The 18,654-nt window shown below is 43.9% G+C and overlaps 1 protein-coding gene across 1 annotated transcript in view; it reads left to right on the forward strand.

Moving 5' to 3' along the window:
* The window catches only part of MMS22L (MMS22 like, DNA repair protein), a 138,959-nt gene extending 134,498 nt beyond the window's left edge, over nt 1–4,461 (forward strand). Inside the window, exons 23-24 of the mRNA XM_015420755.1 lie at nt 1,510–1,677; nt 4,309–4,461. Coding sequence (XP_015276241.1) covers nt 1,510–1,677; nt 4,309–4,390 — 250 coding nt within the window. The 3' untranslated portion in view covers nt 4,391–4,461. The remainder of the gene's footprint in view (nt 1–1,509; nt 1,678–4,308) is intronic.
* Nucleotides 4,462–18,654: the final 14,193 nt, after the last annotated feature.

Consider the following 18,654-nt stretch of genomic DNA (forward strand, 5'->3'; position numbering starts at 1 on the left):
GTCATAAAAGGAGAACTGCAAATGAACTTTTAAAGCGCACTAGCATAGTATCTGAAACACTAAGGTTTACAATGTCACTTTCCCTATATGATGTCATCACATTCTACGTTTCCCCTGCCCTTGCTCGACATCATTGGCAGATACTATTTGGTCACTTGCAATTAGAGATGCCACTTATCTGCTTCCAGTGAGAGGACTCCTGCCAATCATCCCTGGTCCCCGCCACTGCTCAAATCAACAGCGGAGGAAAATAGGAAAGGGAAATGTGTCACGCAATGCCTTGATGTCATTTCTGGCCAAAAACCCAGAAGTGATGCCACTGTGATTCTCTCTGCAGGGTTCCTACAGCAGTGACACTACACCCAGATTTTTGGCTGGAAGTGACATCAAGGCATCACAGTGACAGCATTTCAACTCATCCCCACTGCTGGAGCCTGCCATCACAGGACCCTCAAGGCCTGGCAGCTCCAATTATGATAAATATTTATGACCACAAAGTAGGACTTGGCTGTTATTTCCCAAGAGCTAATATTTGAACTACCTTTATGCTCTTTCCTCATTTCTTTTAGTAGGTCATAATTTCTTTACCCTTTACCACACCTGCCAGTATTTGATAACCCAAAAGGAAGTAGTGTTACCAACTGAAAAGGAAAGTTTGACCTTCTTCCTATTTCTTTAAGAGCCATTTGATGGGCAGAAACCATCAGATGGAGTATTCATAGCACAAAGACACACGTACCTGCGAATAGATCAAGATAGGTAGCCGTATTAGTCTTCCTGTAGCAGTAGAGAAGAGCAAGAGTCTAGTAGCACCTTAAAGACTAACAGAATTTGTGGCATGAAAGCTCATACCTTGCCACAAATTTTGTTAGTCTTTAAGGTATCTGCTAGTGTTTGCAGAGCCAGCTGTCAAAAAGGGACAGAAGTAGTGGCCGATAACAAAGTTGAGAAGTTCCAAGGGGGAAAATTTAGACCACACCAGCAGTTGAGCACACAGCCTGACCTTGAACCTGGAAACTTGGACTCTGCTTAGATTCAGCCATGGGGTCACTAAGTCATTAGTGGCTTGGTATTAGAGCACCAACAGAAATGCTGTGTAAGTGGTCTGCTTACCTATTATGGCACCCAGGGATGCAACTTAGATGATTTAGGGAATCAAAAATAGATTGAAAGAATGTGTTACAAGCACAGTTGTAAGCTCTGGTTAATGCTAAGCACAGTTTGGCATAGTGTTTGAAAGTGAACCCCCTTTTCCAGTGCATTATTACACTGAGAGAATTGGTCTGCAAGCAATAGGAACTTGCTAGGTTTGTTGTTAGATTTTGCAATTTTTGAAATGTATAATAGTCTCATTTTTATTTCTATTTTCTAAACTTCATCCTATGATATTAACATATGTGTTGCTTCCAGGTTGTCTTAAAATAGAAATGCACACTTCTTTGGTAGTGTTTGTTTTTTTGAGGAGCAGTTTTTGAACCTTTCACTAAATGCCCTGGTTTCTTCCTTCAGGCAGTTTATCCAGGATTACACTTCTGTGTATGATAATCAAGTTTACAGCATCTTGGAAGCAGTGGCAGTCTTGGACCAGCCCCTAGTTATCAACCTGATTCCTGCTATGACAGAAGCCCTGAGGAGTTCTGAGTACAAACAAGGTCTTGGCAGAAACATCACGCAAAGGTACATTCGGGGTTTTCTCTTACTTTTGGATGACGAACAACAGAAGTCTCTTCAGAAAGAGCATATTTAAACTGCAGTGTGGATTTCTGTTATGCAGTATTTATCGAAAGTTAAAATCTATTAAGGGTCAACTTGTATTTTATGTCAGGAGATCCATGACTGATCTGATGTTTTTTGTCTTTACTTCCCAAAAAAAGGCCTCTGTGGACAGCAGAGAGAATTTAACCCATTTTCCATGCCCTGTTTTTGTGATCCAAATCAGCTCATCCACTGATACAGTGTATTCCTGGGGAAGGATTCTCTTTCACCGTCCTGTTCCTGCCCCCAATACTAAACAGATTGAGCTGGGGAGATGGGAAAGGAAGAACATATAAATTTCAAAAATTATATGAAGAGAAAGGATATACAGCTCTTGCATTGCTTCCATAATCAAATTATCAGCTGCCGGGATATACATTTAGATTTTATTTTTAAAAAGTAATGAAACTATTGATTTCTTGGCATAATGTGTAGGTGCCACGGAAAGTCTTGGCTGTATAATTGGAGTTCTGAGATAAATATGTACTCCAAATCTGTTTCTTTGTATAAGCAGCACTTTTGTAGTATTGGTACACATTTTAAAAACAACTCTACCCACCCAAAATCTGAAATAATTTTTATATATTTCATAAATGTATTTCATGCTTGTTAACAAAGTTCTCAAGGTGGCTCACAATGCTATTAAAGTATGAATAAAACAAATTATTTCTGCTGCTTGACACAAATGCCTGATCAGAGGGACCGTGATGATTTGAACTTCACATAAAATGTTCCAGACTAACATGTTTGGAAACCACACTAACATTTTAAGTCTGAAACGGGGAGCCAAAGCCAGGCTTGCTGTTGAACATTTAAGGACTTCCTTCATTTTGCTTTGCCGGAGAACAAGCTTTAAGGCCAAAGAAATAGAGATCAATGTAAAAGCACATCTGCTTAATCCAAGCAGAGAGGTCCACTTATGCAGCAGATGTGCATACAGATAAGCACTAACTTCACAATATTAAGCTGTGTCTCGTTTGAAATTGGAAGGTGTGTTTGATACATATACCTTTCAGTAACACGATCTATATGCAGCCTATCTGAGATGAGCTGGACTGAAGGCCATGTTGCCTCCTTCCAAAATTTAGATGTTCTGATTCTCAAACATCCCCCAAAATCAGTCATCTAGTATTCCTTTCTAGAAATTTCAGATATGTGGGATGTAGTTGTGGTAGTAAGTGGCAGGGAAGGTGGTTCTGTACGTTTCACAATTATGTTGCAATATATTCTAAGGCCCAACGCTGACTTCCAAAATAGCTCTGGCTAGAGGCTTGGTAGATCAAACTAAGGTTGTTAATTCATACATCATACATTTGTTTCTGACAAGAACAAGTCTGGTTTGTCTTTGAATCCCATCCCTCCTCATACACAAATCTGGATGGCCTTCCTGATTTGAAAGTGACCACAGATGTGGGTTAGAATATCAGTTGGGCAGAAAACAAAGTGCCCCAATGGGATGTCACAACCTCCTCTGAATTCTTTCAGAGCCAGGAATTTTTCAGTCCTTGTTCCACATTTAAGGGAAGGGAGAAGGGAGCAACCAAACCCAAGGATAATCCAGGTTTGTGTTTGTCTCAAAGAAACCAAGATTGTCTGTTGGTCTGAGTTCAGACATCACCACAAATGAACTAAACAGAGGTTTATCAGTTTTTTTGCATGAACATGGCTTGCTTGCTACATTAAATGCTTCCCTGGTTTGAGCAGTCTCCCATGATGCCTTAGCACACTGGAGTTCTGCTACCACCCAGGGCCGGGTGCTAAACTGTGGTTTGAATTACTGTTTAGATGGGGGGGGGGGCAGCATGTGAAAAGGGACAATTTGTTAATTTGTCTGCATTCAGGTGTTACAGTGGTAAAGGTAGTACCTGAGTACAGCAAGAAAACTGTGTTGGTATCCAGGAGCGTCGGTCTGTTTAATTAGTTTCTTGCAGTATCTCAGTGCAGCCTGAGTCTTGTCCACATATTCCTCAAAATTGTCACTGCTTGGTACATTATGTCATTCTCTCCCAACCCCAAGCAAATTATTTATTCTGTGTGTGAGGTGCTGTCCCCAGAGAGCCTAGAATTCTCCAGAGGGTTTAAATGGGGGGCAGAGGGATCCTTAAACTATAACAATAATAGCAATAACAGAGAATCAAGTAGAAAAAAGTTGGAGTCCATTGGAACCTTTAAGAACAACAACATTTGATTCAAGATGTAAGCTTTCATGTACAAGCACAGTTCTTCACAAGAATCAAGTAATTGTTGATGGCTTCGAGGTCTAGTGTAACATTTATTTTTAAAAAGTAGAGATTTGAATTGCTAATACAAGAGGGAAGTAGTCTTATACCTGAGCTGCAGCTTCATAAACTTAAGAAGATACAAGAACAAGTTGATAATTTTCTTGCTGAAACTCCCGGTTAAACAAATGCAAAGTGGAAGCCAACATGAAATTATGTTCTCGTTCTTTTATCATTTTACCTTAGTCTTGGAATGACATGACTGATTCTCAAGCTCTATTAAATTCATTTTAATTAAAGTGTTATATACTCCCCCCCCTTTCTTCCTTAACAGAGAAGCCTATAAAAGACTCTTATCTCAGCTCGCAGAGGCTGGACAAGCTGAGATACTGAAACTGGAAAATGAGAGCCATTAGCCATGTGTTGATTGGTGACTTGTACATGATCATTGCTTGGGACGCCCATCCTTTATACAAAGTTCAGCTTCCCTGCCTCCCAACGGACTCTTTGTTTCTGTCTCGGAAGCTGGTTCTCTCAGTATTTTTTGCTGCATTTTAATACTACAAGCAAGATTGGAAAAGTAATGTAGATCTCTGATTTTAAATGACACCTGAGAGCCATTGAATCCTTTTAGGGACTGTTGAAAGAAAATGCCAGCAGGTGTGAGAGCTCAATGACTTACAATATTGTTTGAAGAATCGTGTGTTTGTTTTTTCTTAGAAAGATAGGTACAGGGCAGCAGCAAAGGTAATCTCTAACAGTAAAGTTTTTCTGCTCTAATGAATCGATACACTTTGGCTGTCAGGCCTTTCATTCTGACAATCTGAGTGATGTTTTGCACACAAACACTTCATGTGAGCTTGGCAACGGCAAGGAGTTCACTCTAAGCAAGGCCAGGGTTAGGTCGGGATGCTTGAGCCACCTTATGTTAACAGAAGAGCCTGTGAACGCATTGCGTGGAATGGTGACAGCTGTCCTACTATTGTTCCTGTATTAAAAATGTGTGGATGTGTACTGCAGAATTCAACCTCTAACCTCCTCTCTGTTGTCCTTGTACAGTTTTGCTGGTGGAGCTAGCAGTGCTCTGGTTCTTGAATAACAAGGAGCGATGTAGTTATATGCGCTGCTGCCATGGTCCTTCTGCTACCCTCATCTATTCCTTTCTAAGCCATACACACGCATACATCTCTCAACTTCTGTTACCTTGGTTAGGATCTCTGGCAAGATGAATACCCGACCAAATGCTAAAACAGGGAGGAAGGAATGCAGGTGCAAACATCTTAATTCAAGTTTCTGCTTAATTTTTTCAAAGATCACGTATGATTAAATGCTGTATGTAGTAAATTAGATTTGGCAGATATTTCAGGGTGTTTATGATGTTTTATTCCTCAAGTTCTGATCCCCTTCGTAATTCTCCCTGTAATTTCCAGATTTATTTGATGTATAGAATTCAAACTTCTGCTGAATTATCATAGCAATTCACAGGTAATTTGAATTGCAATAGTGAGTTACATGGGCTTGGTGGCAAAAGCAGTGAAACAAACTGTAACTTTGCAGAGTTAATGATGAGAGACTTTGTGTGTGTGTGTGTGTGTGTGTGTGTCTATCAATTACTGCCATGGAAACTTCCCTATAATCTTGTTCAGAGCCTTTTTGTATTGTTACAGTATTCTTATGTAAAGGTAGCAGATTATCTCTTCCCTAAATCAACTATCATTACTTCAGATAATACAGTAACTAAAAGCCTCTTTAGGCTACTTAATAGTGTAGAGCATGGAGGTTCTTTTCATTATGAAAGTGACTTATTGAACCCACATTGTAGTTTCTCGTAAGCTCCTACACCTGGGAGGAGTTTTATTCATCTCAAAGAGGCCTGTGTTTCTGAAAGGTTTCCTTTAAAAGCCTCTTCAAGCAAGATGCCTTCAAAATCTGAGTCTTTAACGTTCACTAGATAGCGGAACAGATGTCTGTCTTTAGCATTACTTCTTGAAAGTGAAGCCTTTGACTTTTAAGAGAATAGAGAACAGATATTGTACCATATTGTTTAACTGAACTACATTTTTTCCTTGTTTCAAGCATAATTAATACTCAGCTGGTATTGTTTAGCAAAAGACAAAGTTTTCTCCCAGTGCACGGTAGCTCATAGAACTAATTTATAATGTTTGTAGTTACTCTGCTCAAAGGTTTAACACAGAAGTCTTTTAGTATCATGTCAAACGACCATTGGCATATTTGTGACTAAGACCTGACCATGTTTTAGAGGAGGGTTACAAATGATTACCTGGATGGTTATCTAGAGATCTTTCAGAACAAACATAGAAAATTAATAAATGATTGTTGGCATTCTCCCTCCAACAAAAATGCCAAATTATCTATCTGAGTTAATTATTCCAAAGTATAGAAGAGTTTTTATGCTAGCACACCTGAATGCCCTAACCTCAGCAGTGATGCTAGGAAGATCCAGTGGAATTCCATACTCAGACTCTGCAATTGTGGGAGCAAAAAGATTGACTCTATTGACTTTTGATCATCCTAAATTCTCAGAACTAAATGTTGAATTGATCTCCCTATTATTTAATCAGAACGCTTTCTTGAGAAGCAAAATCATTCTGGCAACTCAGAGACAAAGATAAAGAAACCACTCTCTGTGTGGTGAAATTTTTGGCAGTTGATGTTAAGTTACACAATATCTAACTTTTAGGTTCTCCTCCCATGGGATGAGGGTTTGCTGTTAATGATTTAGGTTGTAAAAACAGTAAGAAATAAAAGTAAAAGTTTAGACTGTTGAACTACATTTGGGGAAGCCCAGGTCTAAAACACCATTGTGCCATGAAGTTCACCGTGTGACCTTTGGCTAGTCATTTTGTTAGCAGTCAGACCCCTTCTCTCGCTGAGGGGCGGTTTATAGTTAGAAATTCATAAACACCCTTCCTAATATAGTTCAAATATAAGTGAAATACACTGCCTGTCCCAAAATGATGCCAAGCCAGAGAACAGAGTGCAAAGGCACTCCCTGGCCCCAAAATGACACAAAAACGGATGCCAATCAGAGCATGCCATCCAACCAAAGACAAGTGTGGACATATTATTTAGGAAGTGTGAGTCAGAAGCGGCTGACCCACTAACAATCTCCTCCCCACCCTAAAGAGATGCATACTTCAGGACAATGGGTCTCCCAAGACAGATTGCTTCACCTTGAATTAACCCCAGCTAATCTCGTCAACCGCCCAGCCTCACTTCCCCATCAACCATTTGCCCTAATTTAGCAATACTTAACACTATTGACCAAACCTGGTAGGTTTTCGCATTCGGTACTTAGAGGGTCATCAAGCAGCCACTAGCATCTATAGTCCACCCATCAAGCCTCTCTCAAATCATTGTTTACCTCCAAAAAACCAATCAAGTTACTATTTGGGGGGTGAACTCATCAGCACAGACTTAGGGAGCATTTCCCCCTGTAATTGTTGCACTCTGCTCCATGGCAGTGTGTGTGTGTTCCTGGTACCAACAGCATGCACCCCCACTTTGTGGGTTTCTTCTCTTCTCGTGAAATGCTGGCCATTTTGCTGCTGCTTCTGTGGACCTCTACAAGATCTGGTAATTATAGACCCTTTTCCTTCAACTATTCCCGTTCCTCCTTGATTTCCTCTTAGCCAGCCTTGAATGTGTTTGTGTGTGTGTTTTGCCCTTTATTTCTTTTTTTTAATAAAAAGCCTTTCTGGGTGAACATCTGCCTGGTTTATTTCGAGAGTTCTCTTAAGGGAAAAATTTCCATAAACATTGGAGGAGATCCCAGTTACCCTCCTCTCACTCTGTCTCCTGAAGCTAATTCCCCAACTAATCAGGAGGCTGCCTCTTTGGGTAACACCTTTTAGCCTAATTATATTGTTGATAAAATGAGGGAGGAGAACAGTGTTCCCACTAAGCTGAGTTAGTGTGAGCTAGCTTACAGTTTTTTAGCCTCCGGCTCACTCATTTTTGTCTTAGCTCAGGAAGGATGGTTCCAGAGCAAACTAATTTATGCCATAGACAAATCACTCACAACTTTAATGCCAGTAGCTCACAAAGTAGAATTTTTGCTCACAAGACTCCACAGCTTAGAGGGAGCATTGGAGGAGAGAAATATTTTTGTTCTGCCTTCCATCTCAAACTTAAAGGCAGCTTATGACATCAGTTAATATATAATACAACAAAAGTGAGGCAGAATTGGCCATTTAAATACTAGTGAGATATTCCCTCTTGTTTAGATTTGTTAATGCCCTTACAGCTACATTCTGAACCAGTATATTTACACAGCATTAAACACTTAGGCAAGTAGTTATAGTTTTTAATGGTAGCAGTGGCTCAGAAGTTAAGACGTTGAGCTGCAGACTGGAAGGTCTGTAGTTCGGCAGTTCAAAACCCTAGTGCCACGTGACGGAGTGAGCTCCTATCTCTTGCCCCAGCTCCTGCCAGCCTAGCAGTTCAAAAGCAAGACATTGCAAGTAGATAAATAGGTACCGCTTTGGTGGGAAGGTAACAGCATTCTGTGCGCCTCGGTGTTTAGTCATAACCACGGAAACGTCTTCGGACAGCACTGGCTTTCTGACTTGGAAACAGAGATGAGCACTGCACCCTGGAGTTGGATTCAACTAGCTTTCGAGCAAGGGAAACCTTTACCTTTAAAAACCTGAAGAGAAGAACCAATGACAATGAATGTATGTGCCGGGGGGAGTTCAATAAGCTGCCATCACCAAAGAGGCCCTGTCCTTGATAGCTGCTCATCTTGCCTCTGAAGGCTGGATTGCCCTTCATTTAGTCTCCAACAAAGATCTTAACAATTAGGTCTATTCATGTAGAAGCAAGTAGCCTGTTTAGTGCTTTAATATCTAAGCGAGAAACAAACTGGTAGCCACAGAGACTCTTTAAATACTAGTGAGATATTCCCTCTTGTTTAGATTTGTTAGTGCCCTTACAGCTACATTCTGAAGCAGTCTAAAGATTAATCAAATCCCTTTCTGTAACCAGGATGACAAGGACTGAACACACAGCTGGTAGCGGGGGGGGGGGTTTGTAGAAAAGGCCAGCATGAATTCATTAGCATAATAGGCCACACCCAACAGCAGAAACTCATTAGCATAATAGGCCACACCCATGGCAGCACAGCTCATTAGCATAATAGGCCACACCCCATGCCTTCCTTTGGTTTGTCTGGACGCCCCACGGCTGTGGGGAGCCCAGGCAAGCTGGCCCATGGAAAGGCACTGGGAGGCATTTAAATGCCTCCCTGATTCTTCCCGGGCCCCCGCTGGACCACCCACCTCGGAGTCAGTGGGGGGGGTCGCTCTCCAGGCTCTCTGTAGCCACGCACACAGAGGTTTTGGCTGTAGGGGGTGTGGCCAACTCTGAAGCCAGCCGGAACTCTGTTCCTGCGCGTTCCTGCCCCAAAATAGCCCTGGCTGGTAGGATATAGCACATCAAGTACCTTGCCAACATCTGCATGGAATAATGACAAAAACTAAACCAAATACCAACAATCAGTTTGATAGCTGTAAATACCTGCATTTGAACTGTAACCAAAATGGCATCCATGTCAGAGCAGATGTGACTGACTTTATATAATGCCTTACAAATGTTACAGTTTCAGAGGGTTGCCATGTTGGTCTACAGTAGAACAGCCAGACTGGAATCCAGTAGCACCTTAGAGACTAAAATTATTTTCAGGATACAAGCTTTCTAGAGTCAAAGCTTCCTTTATCAGATTAGATCTTTATATCTCCATTAACGGAATTTGAAAAGATTCTAAAACACCAAAATAATGGATCAAGAGGCCTAATTTCTAAACTATACAAACTCCTCAACAAAGAACACTGCCTAGCTGAAAAGTCAAAACCAATGGCATTTAGATTGTACACAGGCATTGTCTAAAGATACTTGGCAAACAATATGGTCATTACCAAATAATACATCTTCGGTATTCAGTATTAGGTTTAACACATTCAAAAGTTTGCAAAGATGGTATTTAACACCAGCCAGACTTCATAGAATGAACCCAACTATTCCAGCAATGTGTTGGAAACAATGTGGGCAGCTGGGAGATTTTGCTCACTGTTGGTGGCACTGTCCATTTATTCAAGACTTCTGGAAACAGATATTGACGCAAATCGGGATGGAGCTGTTGCCCGGGAGGTGGGGCCGCTGGTTGCTCGTCTCTTGCCTTGCAGAGAGCCTGAGCCACCAACTGCGGAATCACCTGGATGACTTCGTCCAGGGTCTGTTGCAAGTTGCCGATGGCCCGATCCGTGGCCTCCAGCCTATAGGCTAGGTCCATATCCGGGGAGGCCCATCCACTACGGGTCTTCGATCGATCGGTCACCCAGGCACTTGGGATCGGTGCGAATTGGCCCCCTAGAGGGGGTAACCCCGCCAAGGCATCCATGCCCCGATCATACATACTGTCCTGGCTGGGAGCCCCCGTCAACGAGTAAGTCTCTGCCATTGAATCTGGGTGAAATTGGCTCCAGCTGGATGAGGTTCTCTGCTCCTGCCCCATCCGCCTCTTCTGGCCCTGGGGCGTCAGGAACACATGGGATGAGGAAATCTTCGGGATGGCTCCCCCTGTGGCCCCCCACACCGGTGGGGTCGAGGTTACATTGAGGATCAAAGAGAGACAAATTTACAACATACCTGTTTCTGCAGTGGCAGAAATTCAGGGAGACTTAAGTAGTTGAATAATCTAATACAAGGTCCCCAGTCTGTCCTGTACTAGGGTATCTGTACTCTAAATTAGAATTTTATAAGAAATAACCTGGCCCAGTATCAATAGACTACAAAAACTTCACTTCCTGTGCTTTTCTTAAAAATTAATTGGGCATAACTGGGACAGGCTACACACACACCTTCAGTTCAGCCAGCCAGATCTCAGCTATGACACAGGTCAGTTCCTCCAGTTATCAAATCCTCCTGATTGGTTGTTACTTTTTGCTTGCATAATCGTGACATTCACTAGCAACACTTTCAGATGTGTTGACTGGGACACTTTTAGTAGCTCTGGTGGTGAGTCTACAGCTGAATAAGAAGAGTTCTTCATTATTGGTTTATCTTGACCCCTCAGCTACCTTTGATAAGGTTGCACACACATTGCTTTTGAAACATCTGAAAATGGATATTAGGAATTAGGTGTATGCACTGGAAAAATTATCATTTGAATTGCATATTGTAATTTAAGAAAGGAGTACCAGTTTTAAGAATTCTCTGGTATGTTGTCTTATTGTGAAGACTTGTGGATTCCATTTGCATTAAGATCAGGCCTACCCATTGTTTTTCAGGCAGAGAGCAATGGTAGGTTTTCCTGAGTGCATGGGTTTTTTTACCGAATGATATCAAAGTATCAGGGAACCTAGTCCACACTTTCTTCTAGAGACTCCCCAAGTTCCAAGTAAATTGGATAAAGGGGTGTGATTTTATAGTCAATTGAATAAAATGTCCCAGCAAAGTGCTTAGCCAAAAGGATTGCAACGGGCTGCAGACCAGTCTGCCTCCTGTCAGCCAAAACCCAATAGGCCTCTGACCTCCGAGTTCTGCAGGTCTGCATTGTGCAGATGCAATGGTGGCAGGGAAATAATGGGGGCGGGAGTGTTTTTTTTTGCCATCATCATTGCCACAAAAGAAGCTTTCAAATGAGCTGTAGCCTTTGCTTCGTCCAATTTATCCCAAGTCTATCACTCTAATCGTCTCCACTGTCTTTTCATCGTCTGTAGCTCCTCAGTAAACCAAGGGCTTTCCCAGGCTCTTAGACTTGAGAGAAGGCGTCTGGGTGTGATCATGTCAGCTGCCTGAGTCATTTCCCCATTCCAGAGGTCAAGCAGGACATTGACAGGAACACCAACCATATCAGCAAGATAATAACCTAATACTGTCTGAAAACCTATTGAATTCCCCCACCCCTGCGGAATCTTGGCACACCTGTAAATCTAAACCCCAGCAAGTAGATTCATCAAGGCTACGGGGGTGGATCTTCTTGATTGTTCCCCCACCCCTGCAGAATCTTGCCACACCTGTAAATCTAAACCCCAGCAAGTAATTATTGGTCCATGACAAGACCGTCTTCAATCCACTACCTTCAGATCACCTTCCTGCCCAGAGCAAACAACAGACCCAGTGTGACCTATACAACGTGTGGGGACTGTTGTTACATGAGACAAGCCTGTGGTTGTCATGGGGACCATGAAATCCTAAGCCTCTCCTGACCAGGTAGCCTCAAGATGTATGTTGAAATTTCCCCAAGACAACCCACCTAGGAATCCTCAACACTGTATGAGACCATGTCCACAAGCTCAGGTAGAGAGACAGCTGGGCAGTTGGACAGGTCATCAAGCTGGGGGATAGAATCCCAATAGATTACAGTGACACCACCTCCTGCCTGCCAGTCCTATTGTATATGCATCACTGAGTGTTCTGGGGGTCCTTAAGAACATAATAGAAGCCAATGTTGGATCAGGCCAATGGCCCATCCAGTCCAACACTCTGTCACACAGTGGCCAAAAATACCAGGTGCCATCAGGCGGTCCAGCAGTGGGGCCAGGACACTAGAAGCCCTCCCACTGTTGACCCCCCCCCCAAGCACCACGAAGACAGAGCATCACTTGCCCCAGAGCCCCTATCTATACCTTGTGGCTAATAGCCACTGATGGACCTCTGCTCCATATGCTTATCTAATTCCCTTTTGAAGCCGTCCATGCTTGTAGCCGCCACCACTTCCTGTGGCAGTGAATTCCAAGTGTTAATCACTCTTTGGGTGAAGAAGTACTTCCTTTTATCTGTTCTAACGACTGCTCAGTAATTTCATTGAGTGCCCACAAGTTCTTTAGTTGGGAGAGGTTAACTCTTCCACCCAGTCCCTACCATATCTCAGCGATACTTACCAACTCCGAGCTGTCATCCAAATTAAGTCCTGAATGGCTACTGTTTTACTGACCTAGCATTTAAAAGCAAGATATTATAGCCCAGCAGGATGTTGATGTCACCAGCATCACCCTGGCTGGAAGAACTGGCTGGAAGGAGAAGAAAGGGCAACCGCACGCAAATGTCTGTCCCTTCCACTTGCCTGGCCTGTTCTCCTCCCACCATATCTCCTCCTACCCCCACACTCTATTGATAGTGCTACAGTCCCCCTCCCCATTCTGTTCCCCCAGACACTTCCCCAGCCAGCAGGTGAAACAAAGGCAGTCAACCAAAGTTAAAGACAACAGTCCAGATATCAGTTCTCATCTGGATCAGACAAAAACAACAGTTTTCACCTGGTATAAGATAGCCAACAGAAAGGTATACCCCCACCTTTCCTCCTACCGGAAAAGTGGCCCAGGCTCAGTTTCTCTCCACTTGCAGGAAGTAGGATTCTAGTCCACTGCAGCTTGTCACATCCATGGCTTGAAGTTCATCTGAGTGCCTGTTTAAATAGGCTGGGTCCCTGTGGAAGAGCCAAGAGCTCCAGTGAACCAGCAGGTTGTGCCACCTTAAAGGGCCAAGTGATGAAAAGCAGGTAGCACCCAGAAGCCTCTCCTTCCTGTTCGGGAGGAGGGTTGTTTGGGTTTAAATTTTTTGTTGTTAATAGGATTTTTAAAAAGGTTAATTAATGCTTTAATGCCTCAGTGTTCCTTGGCATATTATACTACTAACTAGGAACAATGCTAGACTGGGTGCCACAGGAAAACTACCCCTGATGACCTATAGAAGTGTCTTTCCCCCCTCTCCTTTCTGCTTGGCTGTGGTTGAACAAGAGAACATTTAGCCTGGGGAGTATTTACATTGGGTAGTCCTCTGTTGCCACTGTTCGTGAATGGTTGCCTTTTGTTCAAATCCCGAAGCAATCCTGAACTGAACCCCAAAATGTGAACTGTGGTACTTACACAGGTGGTACCTACTAACAATGTGTTGGTGTCAGAACCCACAGCCAACAACGTATTACACGCTTATCAGGAAAGGTAATTATTAAAGAGCTATAGATGCATTATCATAGGCACTGTTAAGAATGACGGCTGCCCCTGGGGCATAATAGGATATAGGGTATTCGTATGCACACACCCCCACTGCCCTGGCCAATGAGCCACCCTCCCGCGCGCGGGAGAAAGAGCTTCGGCCGTTTAGCGCTGGAGCTGGGAACGAAACACTCTCATGGTTCCAAAGAAAACCAGACATCAACATCCCCACCTGCAATACTTAGAGATAAGCGTTGTAGCAGCAAAGAAGCACAGAAGGAATGCAAAGGCAATTAGAAGACAACCAACCTCCCCACCCCCATGGCAGCAGAGCTGACGGTTGGTTCCAAACAATAGAAGACTCAAACCATAGAACTTCTGTTTGGTAACCAAACCTTCTAAAGTGGCCAACTTGCAAACTAGACAACTCCAAACAGAAGAAATGAAGGGCAGCACAAGAATGACAGCACAGTGCATGATGACTGCAGACAGTGGACAGACACTACATTCAAGGTCCTGCCTGAACAAACTGTGCCATCATAATGCAGATTACAGCCCAAAGGAGGGTCAAACTGAGAAGGGGGTTAGGGGTTCCCTTTCTTCCCTACCCTGACTGAGAAGGAAAGATGCTGGCAGAACAAAGCGCTATGCATTCCACTCACTCTCAAGTCCAAGGCTGGGAAGTTGAATAGTACTAAGTTGACCTTAAGGAAGGCCAGCTATTCAGCCTTCCAGGGCAGCAGATGTGAACAGGAGGAGCTTACAATGTACCTCCCCCCCGGGAATAAAATCACTCTGCATGCTGCTGGCAGGGCAGAGGAGTGACTGAGCCACCAGAGACAGTTCAAGCCACACATTCTCTTTCCCAGCTCAGTACCTCAGTGGATCAGTCTCCAGCAGCTTGGGGGCTCTGCAAAGTAGTCCCATCACTATCACCTCCACCCTGCTTTCTCTTCCCATGTCCCCACTGCTGCCAACTGCCTCCCCAATGACCATGGACCACAAAGCCCGTCCAACACTGACCAGAGAGGGTTCTTTACCACTTGTGCTTGTTCCACCATATCCCTCTGGGCCAGTAACTGCTGCTGTTTTCTTGGTGAGAGGCTGCAGTTAGCATTTGATGCCCCTTTGCAACCTTTGAACCACAAGAAACAATCTTTGTATTACTCATCTCTGAGTTCTTCTTCCTCTGGAGCACAGGCACGAACAGAACAACTCAGTACCTTGGTGAAGTCCTTAAAGTGTGAGAGTCAGCCACTGATGTTCAGCAAGTTTCCCCCCGGCCCAATGTTGACCTCCAAGACCACCTTTTTCAGGCACTCTTCTGCTCCACAAGAACGACGTGGATGGCGTTCCAATGGGTGGCAAGTTGGCAACATTGGCGATCGGGCAGTGTTATGCAATGCCAACCAGTGCCTGCTACTTGCACAGCAGAAGGCTGGTTTTCACATTGCATGAGAAGTGACCTGTGATCCTTCAGCAGGTATGGAGCAGATGCCAGAATTCATAGGTTGCAGTGTCCCAGTTGAACCCAACCTGAGGGCATGCACTACCAGGGGAAGGAGGTGGGCTATACAGTAAATGTGTGTTATGCTCACAAACTTTACCTCAGCCCTTATGTTGGCACCTCCCATCAGTCGCCATGAAGGCTCTGCTGACTTCCCTGCTTAAACACTCACCTAACTGGTTCTGGATGGTGCTACAGAGGTTGACTGCTGTGTGCTCCTCATCCATGACCTTGGCAGGAAGCAAAGCCTGGAGGTATCTGGTGCAGTGTCCTCCCTCACCCTGCCTACTGTCCTCTCAGTATCCACTGGTTTCCACCAGTAAACAGTCAGTGAAATGTATGCATGCTGCAGCTGAGAGCTGATGCAGATGTCAGATGTGAAGTGTACAGGCTTCCCATAAGTGTGGGGCATCTATGGTGTCACATTCTCCCTGGCAACCCTAAAGAGGAAGGGCACCATAGTTCTACTCATCATGCATACAGTAGTTGTGTACCAGGGTACAACATGGTGGAGCAGCCTGAGAAGCCCAACATCACAATGACAGAAAATGGTCTGCTACCTACTACCATTAGTTCTCCAATAAGGCAAGCAACCTTCTTTGCTGCTGCCTTTTACTGCCCCTCCCATGGTGTACTAGTGCTAGCATCAAACGTCTCCAACAGTGCTGCCTGGTATCCCTTTACTGGAGACATGGCAGGAAGACGGCAGGAAGGTGTACTGGACAAACTGCCCTCTTTGCTGGATCAGGGATGCATGCCAGCCACTGCCCCAGCACGTCTCATGGGCCCCATCGTGTTGAGATGATTGAGGTTTTTCTCATGGCTGATCCTTGCCCTACAGAGCTGGCACATGGCAAAATATGGGTCCCTCCTCCACTAGAAATACTTCCAGATGATGGGATGTTGCATGACTATGCGGCCTGGCAGCTGTGTGGATGCATGAGCTGCCTCAGAAAGGTTCCAGGGAGGAGGAGGAGGTATGGCATCTCACCCACTTCCATCTCTCCCACGCAGAATTTTCCTTCCATTTTCCCTTCCTTTCTGGCTGAGCGGCCCCTTTCATCTATTTTCTTATTTATTTAAAGGCTGTCCCACCCTATCACATTGTTATATTTTGATGCTGGCACATGAGAGGCTTTTGAAAGTTTGAAAATAAAATATTTTATTCAACATAGAGGGGGAAAGGTCAGGTGAAATCCAAGGTAAAATGTCTGTGGTTAATCAATAAGAACTCTGAAGTAACTTAGTAATTTCACAAACTCCAGTTCATATGTTTCCAGCAAGTAAGAGTTTTAAGCTTTTCACAAAGGTCTTAGAGATGAGAGGCTTTGGTTTCAGTGTCTGCTAAATACTCCAGTATACGTTCTTTAGTTTGACTGATTCTTCAGGTTTGAGAAGGTAGGAATACACTACTAAGTATCCAAATTCCTTCTCTAAACAAACCAGGGATCAGTCATCTCTTTGAGCTATCTCCCTTTTCAACTGGGCAGGGAATTACTCCTCTAAACTAGAAGCTCTGTCCCTTTTTCTGGCCTGAATGGGAGTCTTCAGCAATCCTCCCACTCCTCCTTGCCACCTTTTGAGTCCTCAGTCAGTGTTAAACTGAATTCTCTTCAGCAGTCAGTTCCCAACTCTTTGTTCTCAACTGACTCTATCCAATGAAATCCGTTTGAGTAGCCTTTCACTCAAAGGTTCTCTAGCCCTGAGGCATTAACCCTTCACAGTCCGTCACATGTTTATACAGCACTTATGAGCTTTTAAAGCACAGTCTCTCACAAAAGAGATAGTGAAGGGAGAACAGATAGAAATGGCAGCTTCTGCTGTAGCTCACTCTCTTCCTGCCATATCCCTGAGGGGTTCTAAGCTGCACAGACAAAGAAGAGTGCCAAGACAAGACCATTTTCCTCCAGCCCCCCCAAACAGCCCATACTTTCCTGCCCAGACTTCTATGAGTCTCTTCCTCAAATCTTGCCCCCAAATACAGGTCCTGCTTCTGTTTTTCTTTTGGCTGAGTCACAACAGACCTAGAAACAGAAAGAGCACTGCAGGTGCTGCAGCAGGACATTCCAGCACCACCTATCTCTGTAGGGAGGACTGCAGGTCTCAACAGGAGCAACCACTGGGGAAAGAGCCCTGAAAGCTGCTTCATTACTTTCCCAGATGCTGGTGTGGTTGGCTCTTCCTGTGCCTCCCCCCAGACCTGGGGGAACCATCTCCCTCCCACTTTTCTCCCTCACCTTCCCAGGGCCCCTCCTACACTGTGAGCCCACCTGACTCATCCCATGAGCTACATTGCAGTAAATCAAGTTATTACAGCATTAGTTGATTAGACATTTTTACACTTCAAAATTTGGTATTTGAAAATGTTAAAATCATCAGAATGGTAAAACTTATCCATCATAACTTATCTATCATAAAGGAGTCCACCTATCCAAACCTAAGCAAGGAACAATGTGATGGACAAAATCACTAATCTACAAAAAAGTGGAACACAGATAACCCACTAACCAGAAAAGCCGTCAAACCAAGAAAACCACAATAAAAAAGAAAGAAACTCATAGAAGCACAAAAAAGGTCAGGCAGAAGATTAAAACGAATCAGAGATTAATCTTTCCAGATAACAAAAAAAAAGAACTACTTCTCCCAGTCTACCCAACCCCAGCATCCAAATATCACTCCCTTCCCCCAAAAAAAGAATGGGGGAAAGGCTAGCTAGTACTAATCAATCACTAATTTTAAACAGCTGCTGTAAGTTAGGTTGACCAGTTTGCACTGTGTGTGTGTTGCACTGCTCCTCATGTCCTGGGAGAGACACATTGCTTGGTTGGATGGATTCTGCCTGGACTATTTATTTGAGATGTATCCTACCCTGTTACTTAATGCAGTAGAATTTTAAAGCAGGAGACTGTTAACGTAAAGGTAAAGGTTCCCTTGCTCGAAAGCCAGTCGAATCTGACTGTAGGGTTGCGGTGCTCATCTCTGTTTCAAAGCCGAAGAGCCAGCACTGTCTGAAGACGTTTCCGTGGTCATGTGGCCGGCATGACTAAACACCTAGGCGCACGGAACGCTGTTACCTTCCCACCGAAGTGGTACCTATTTATCGACTTGCAATTTCTTGCTTTCGAACTGCTAGGTTGGCAGGAGCTGGAACTAGAGATGGGAGCTCACTCCATCATGCGGCACCCGGGTCTCGAACTGCTGAACTACCAACCTTCCA

The sequence above is a fragment of the Gekko japonicus genome, unplaced genomic scaffold, assembly GCF_001447785.1.
Source record: "Gekko japonicus isolate JY-2015 unplaced genomic scaffold, Gekko_japonicus_V1.1 scaffold1688, whole genome shotgun sequence".
In the NCBI taxonomy this organism is placed as follows: Eukaryota; Metazoa; Chordata; class Lepidosauria; order Squamata; family Gekkonidae; genus Gekko; species Gekko japonicus.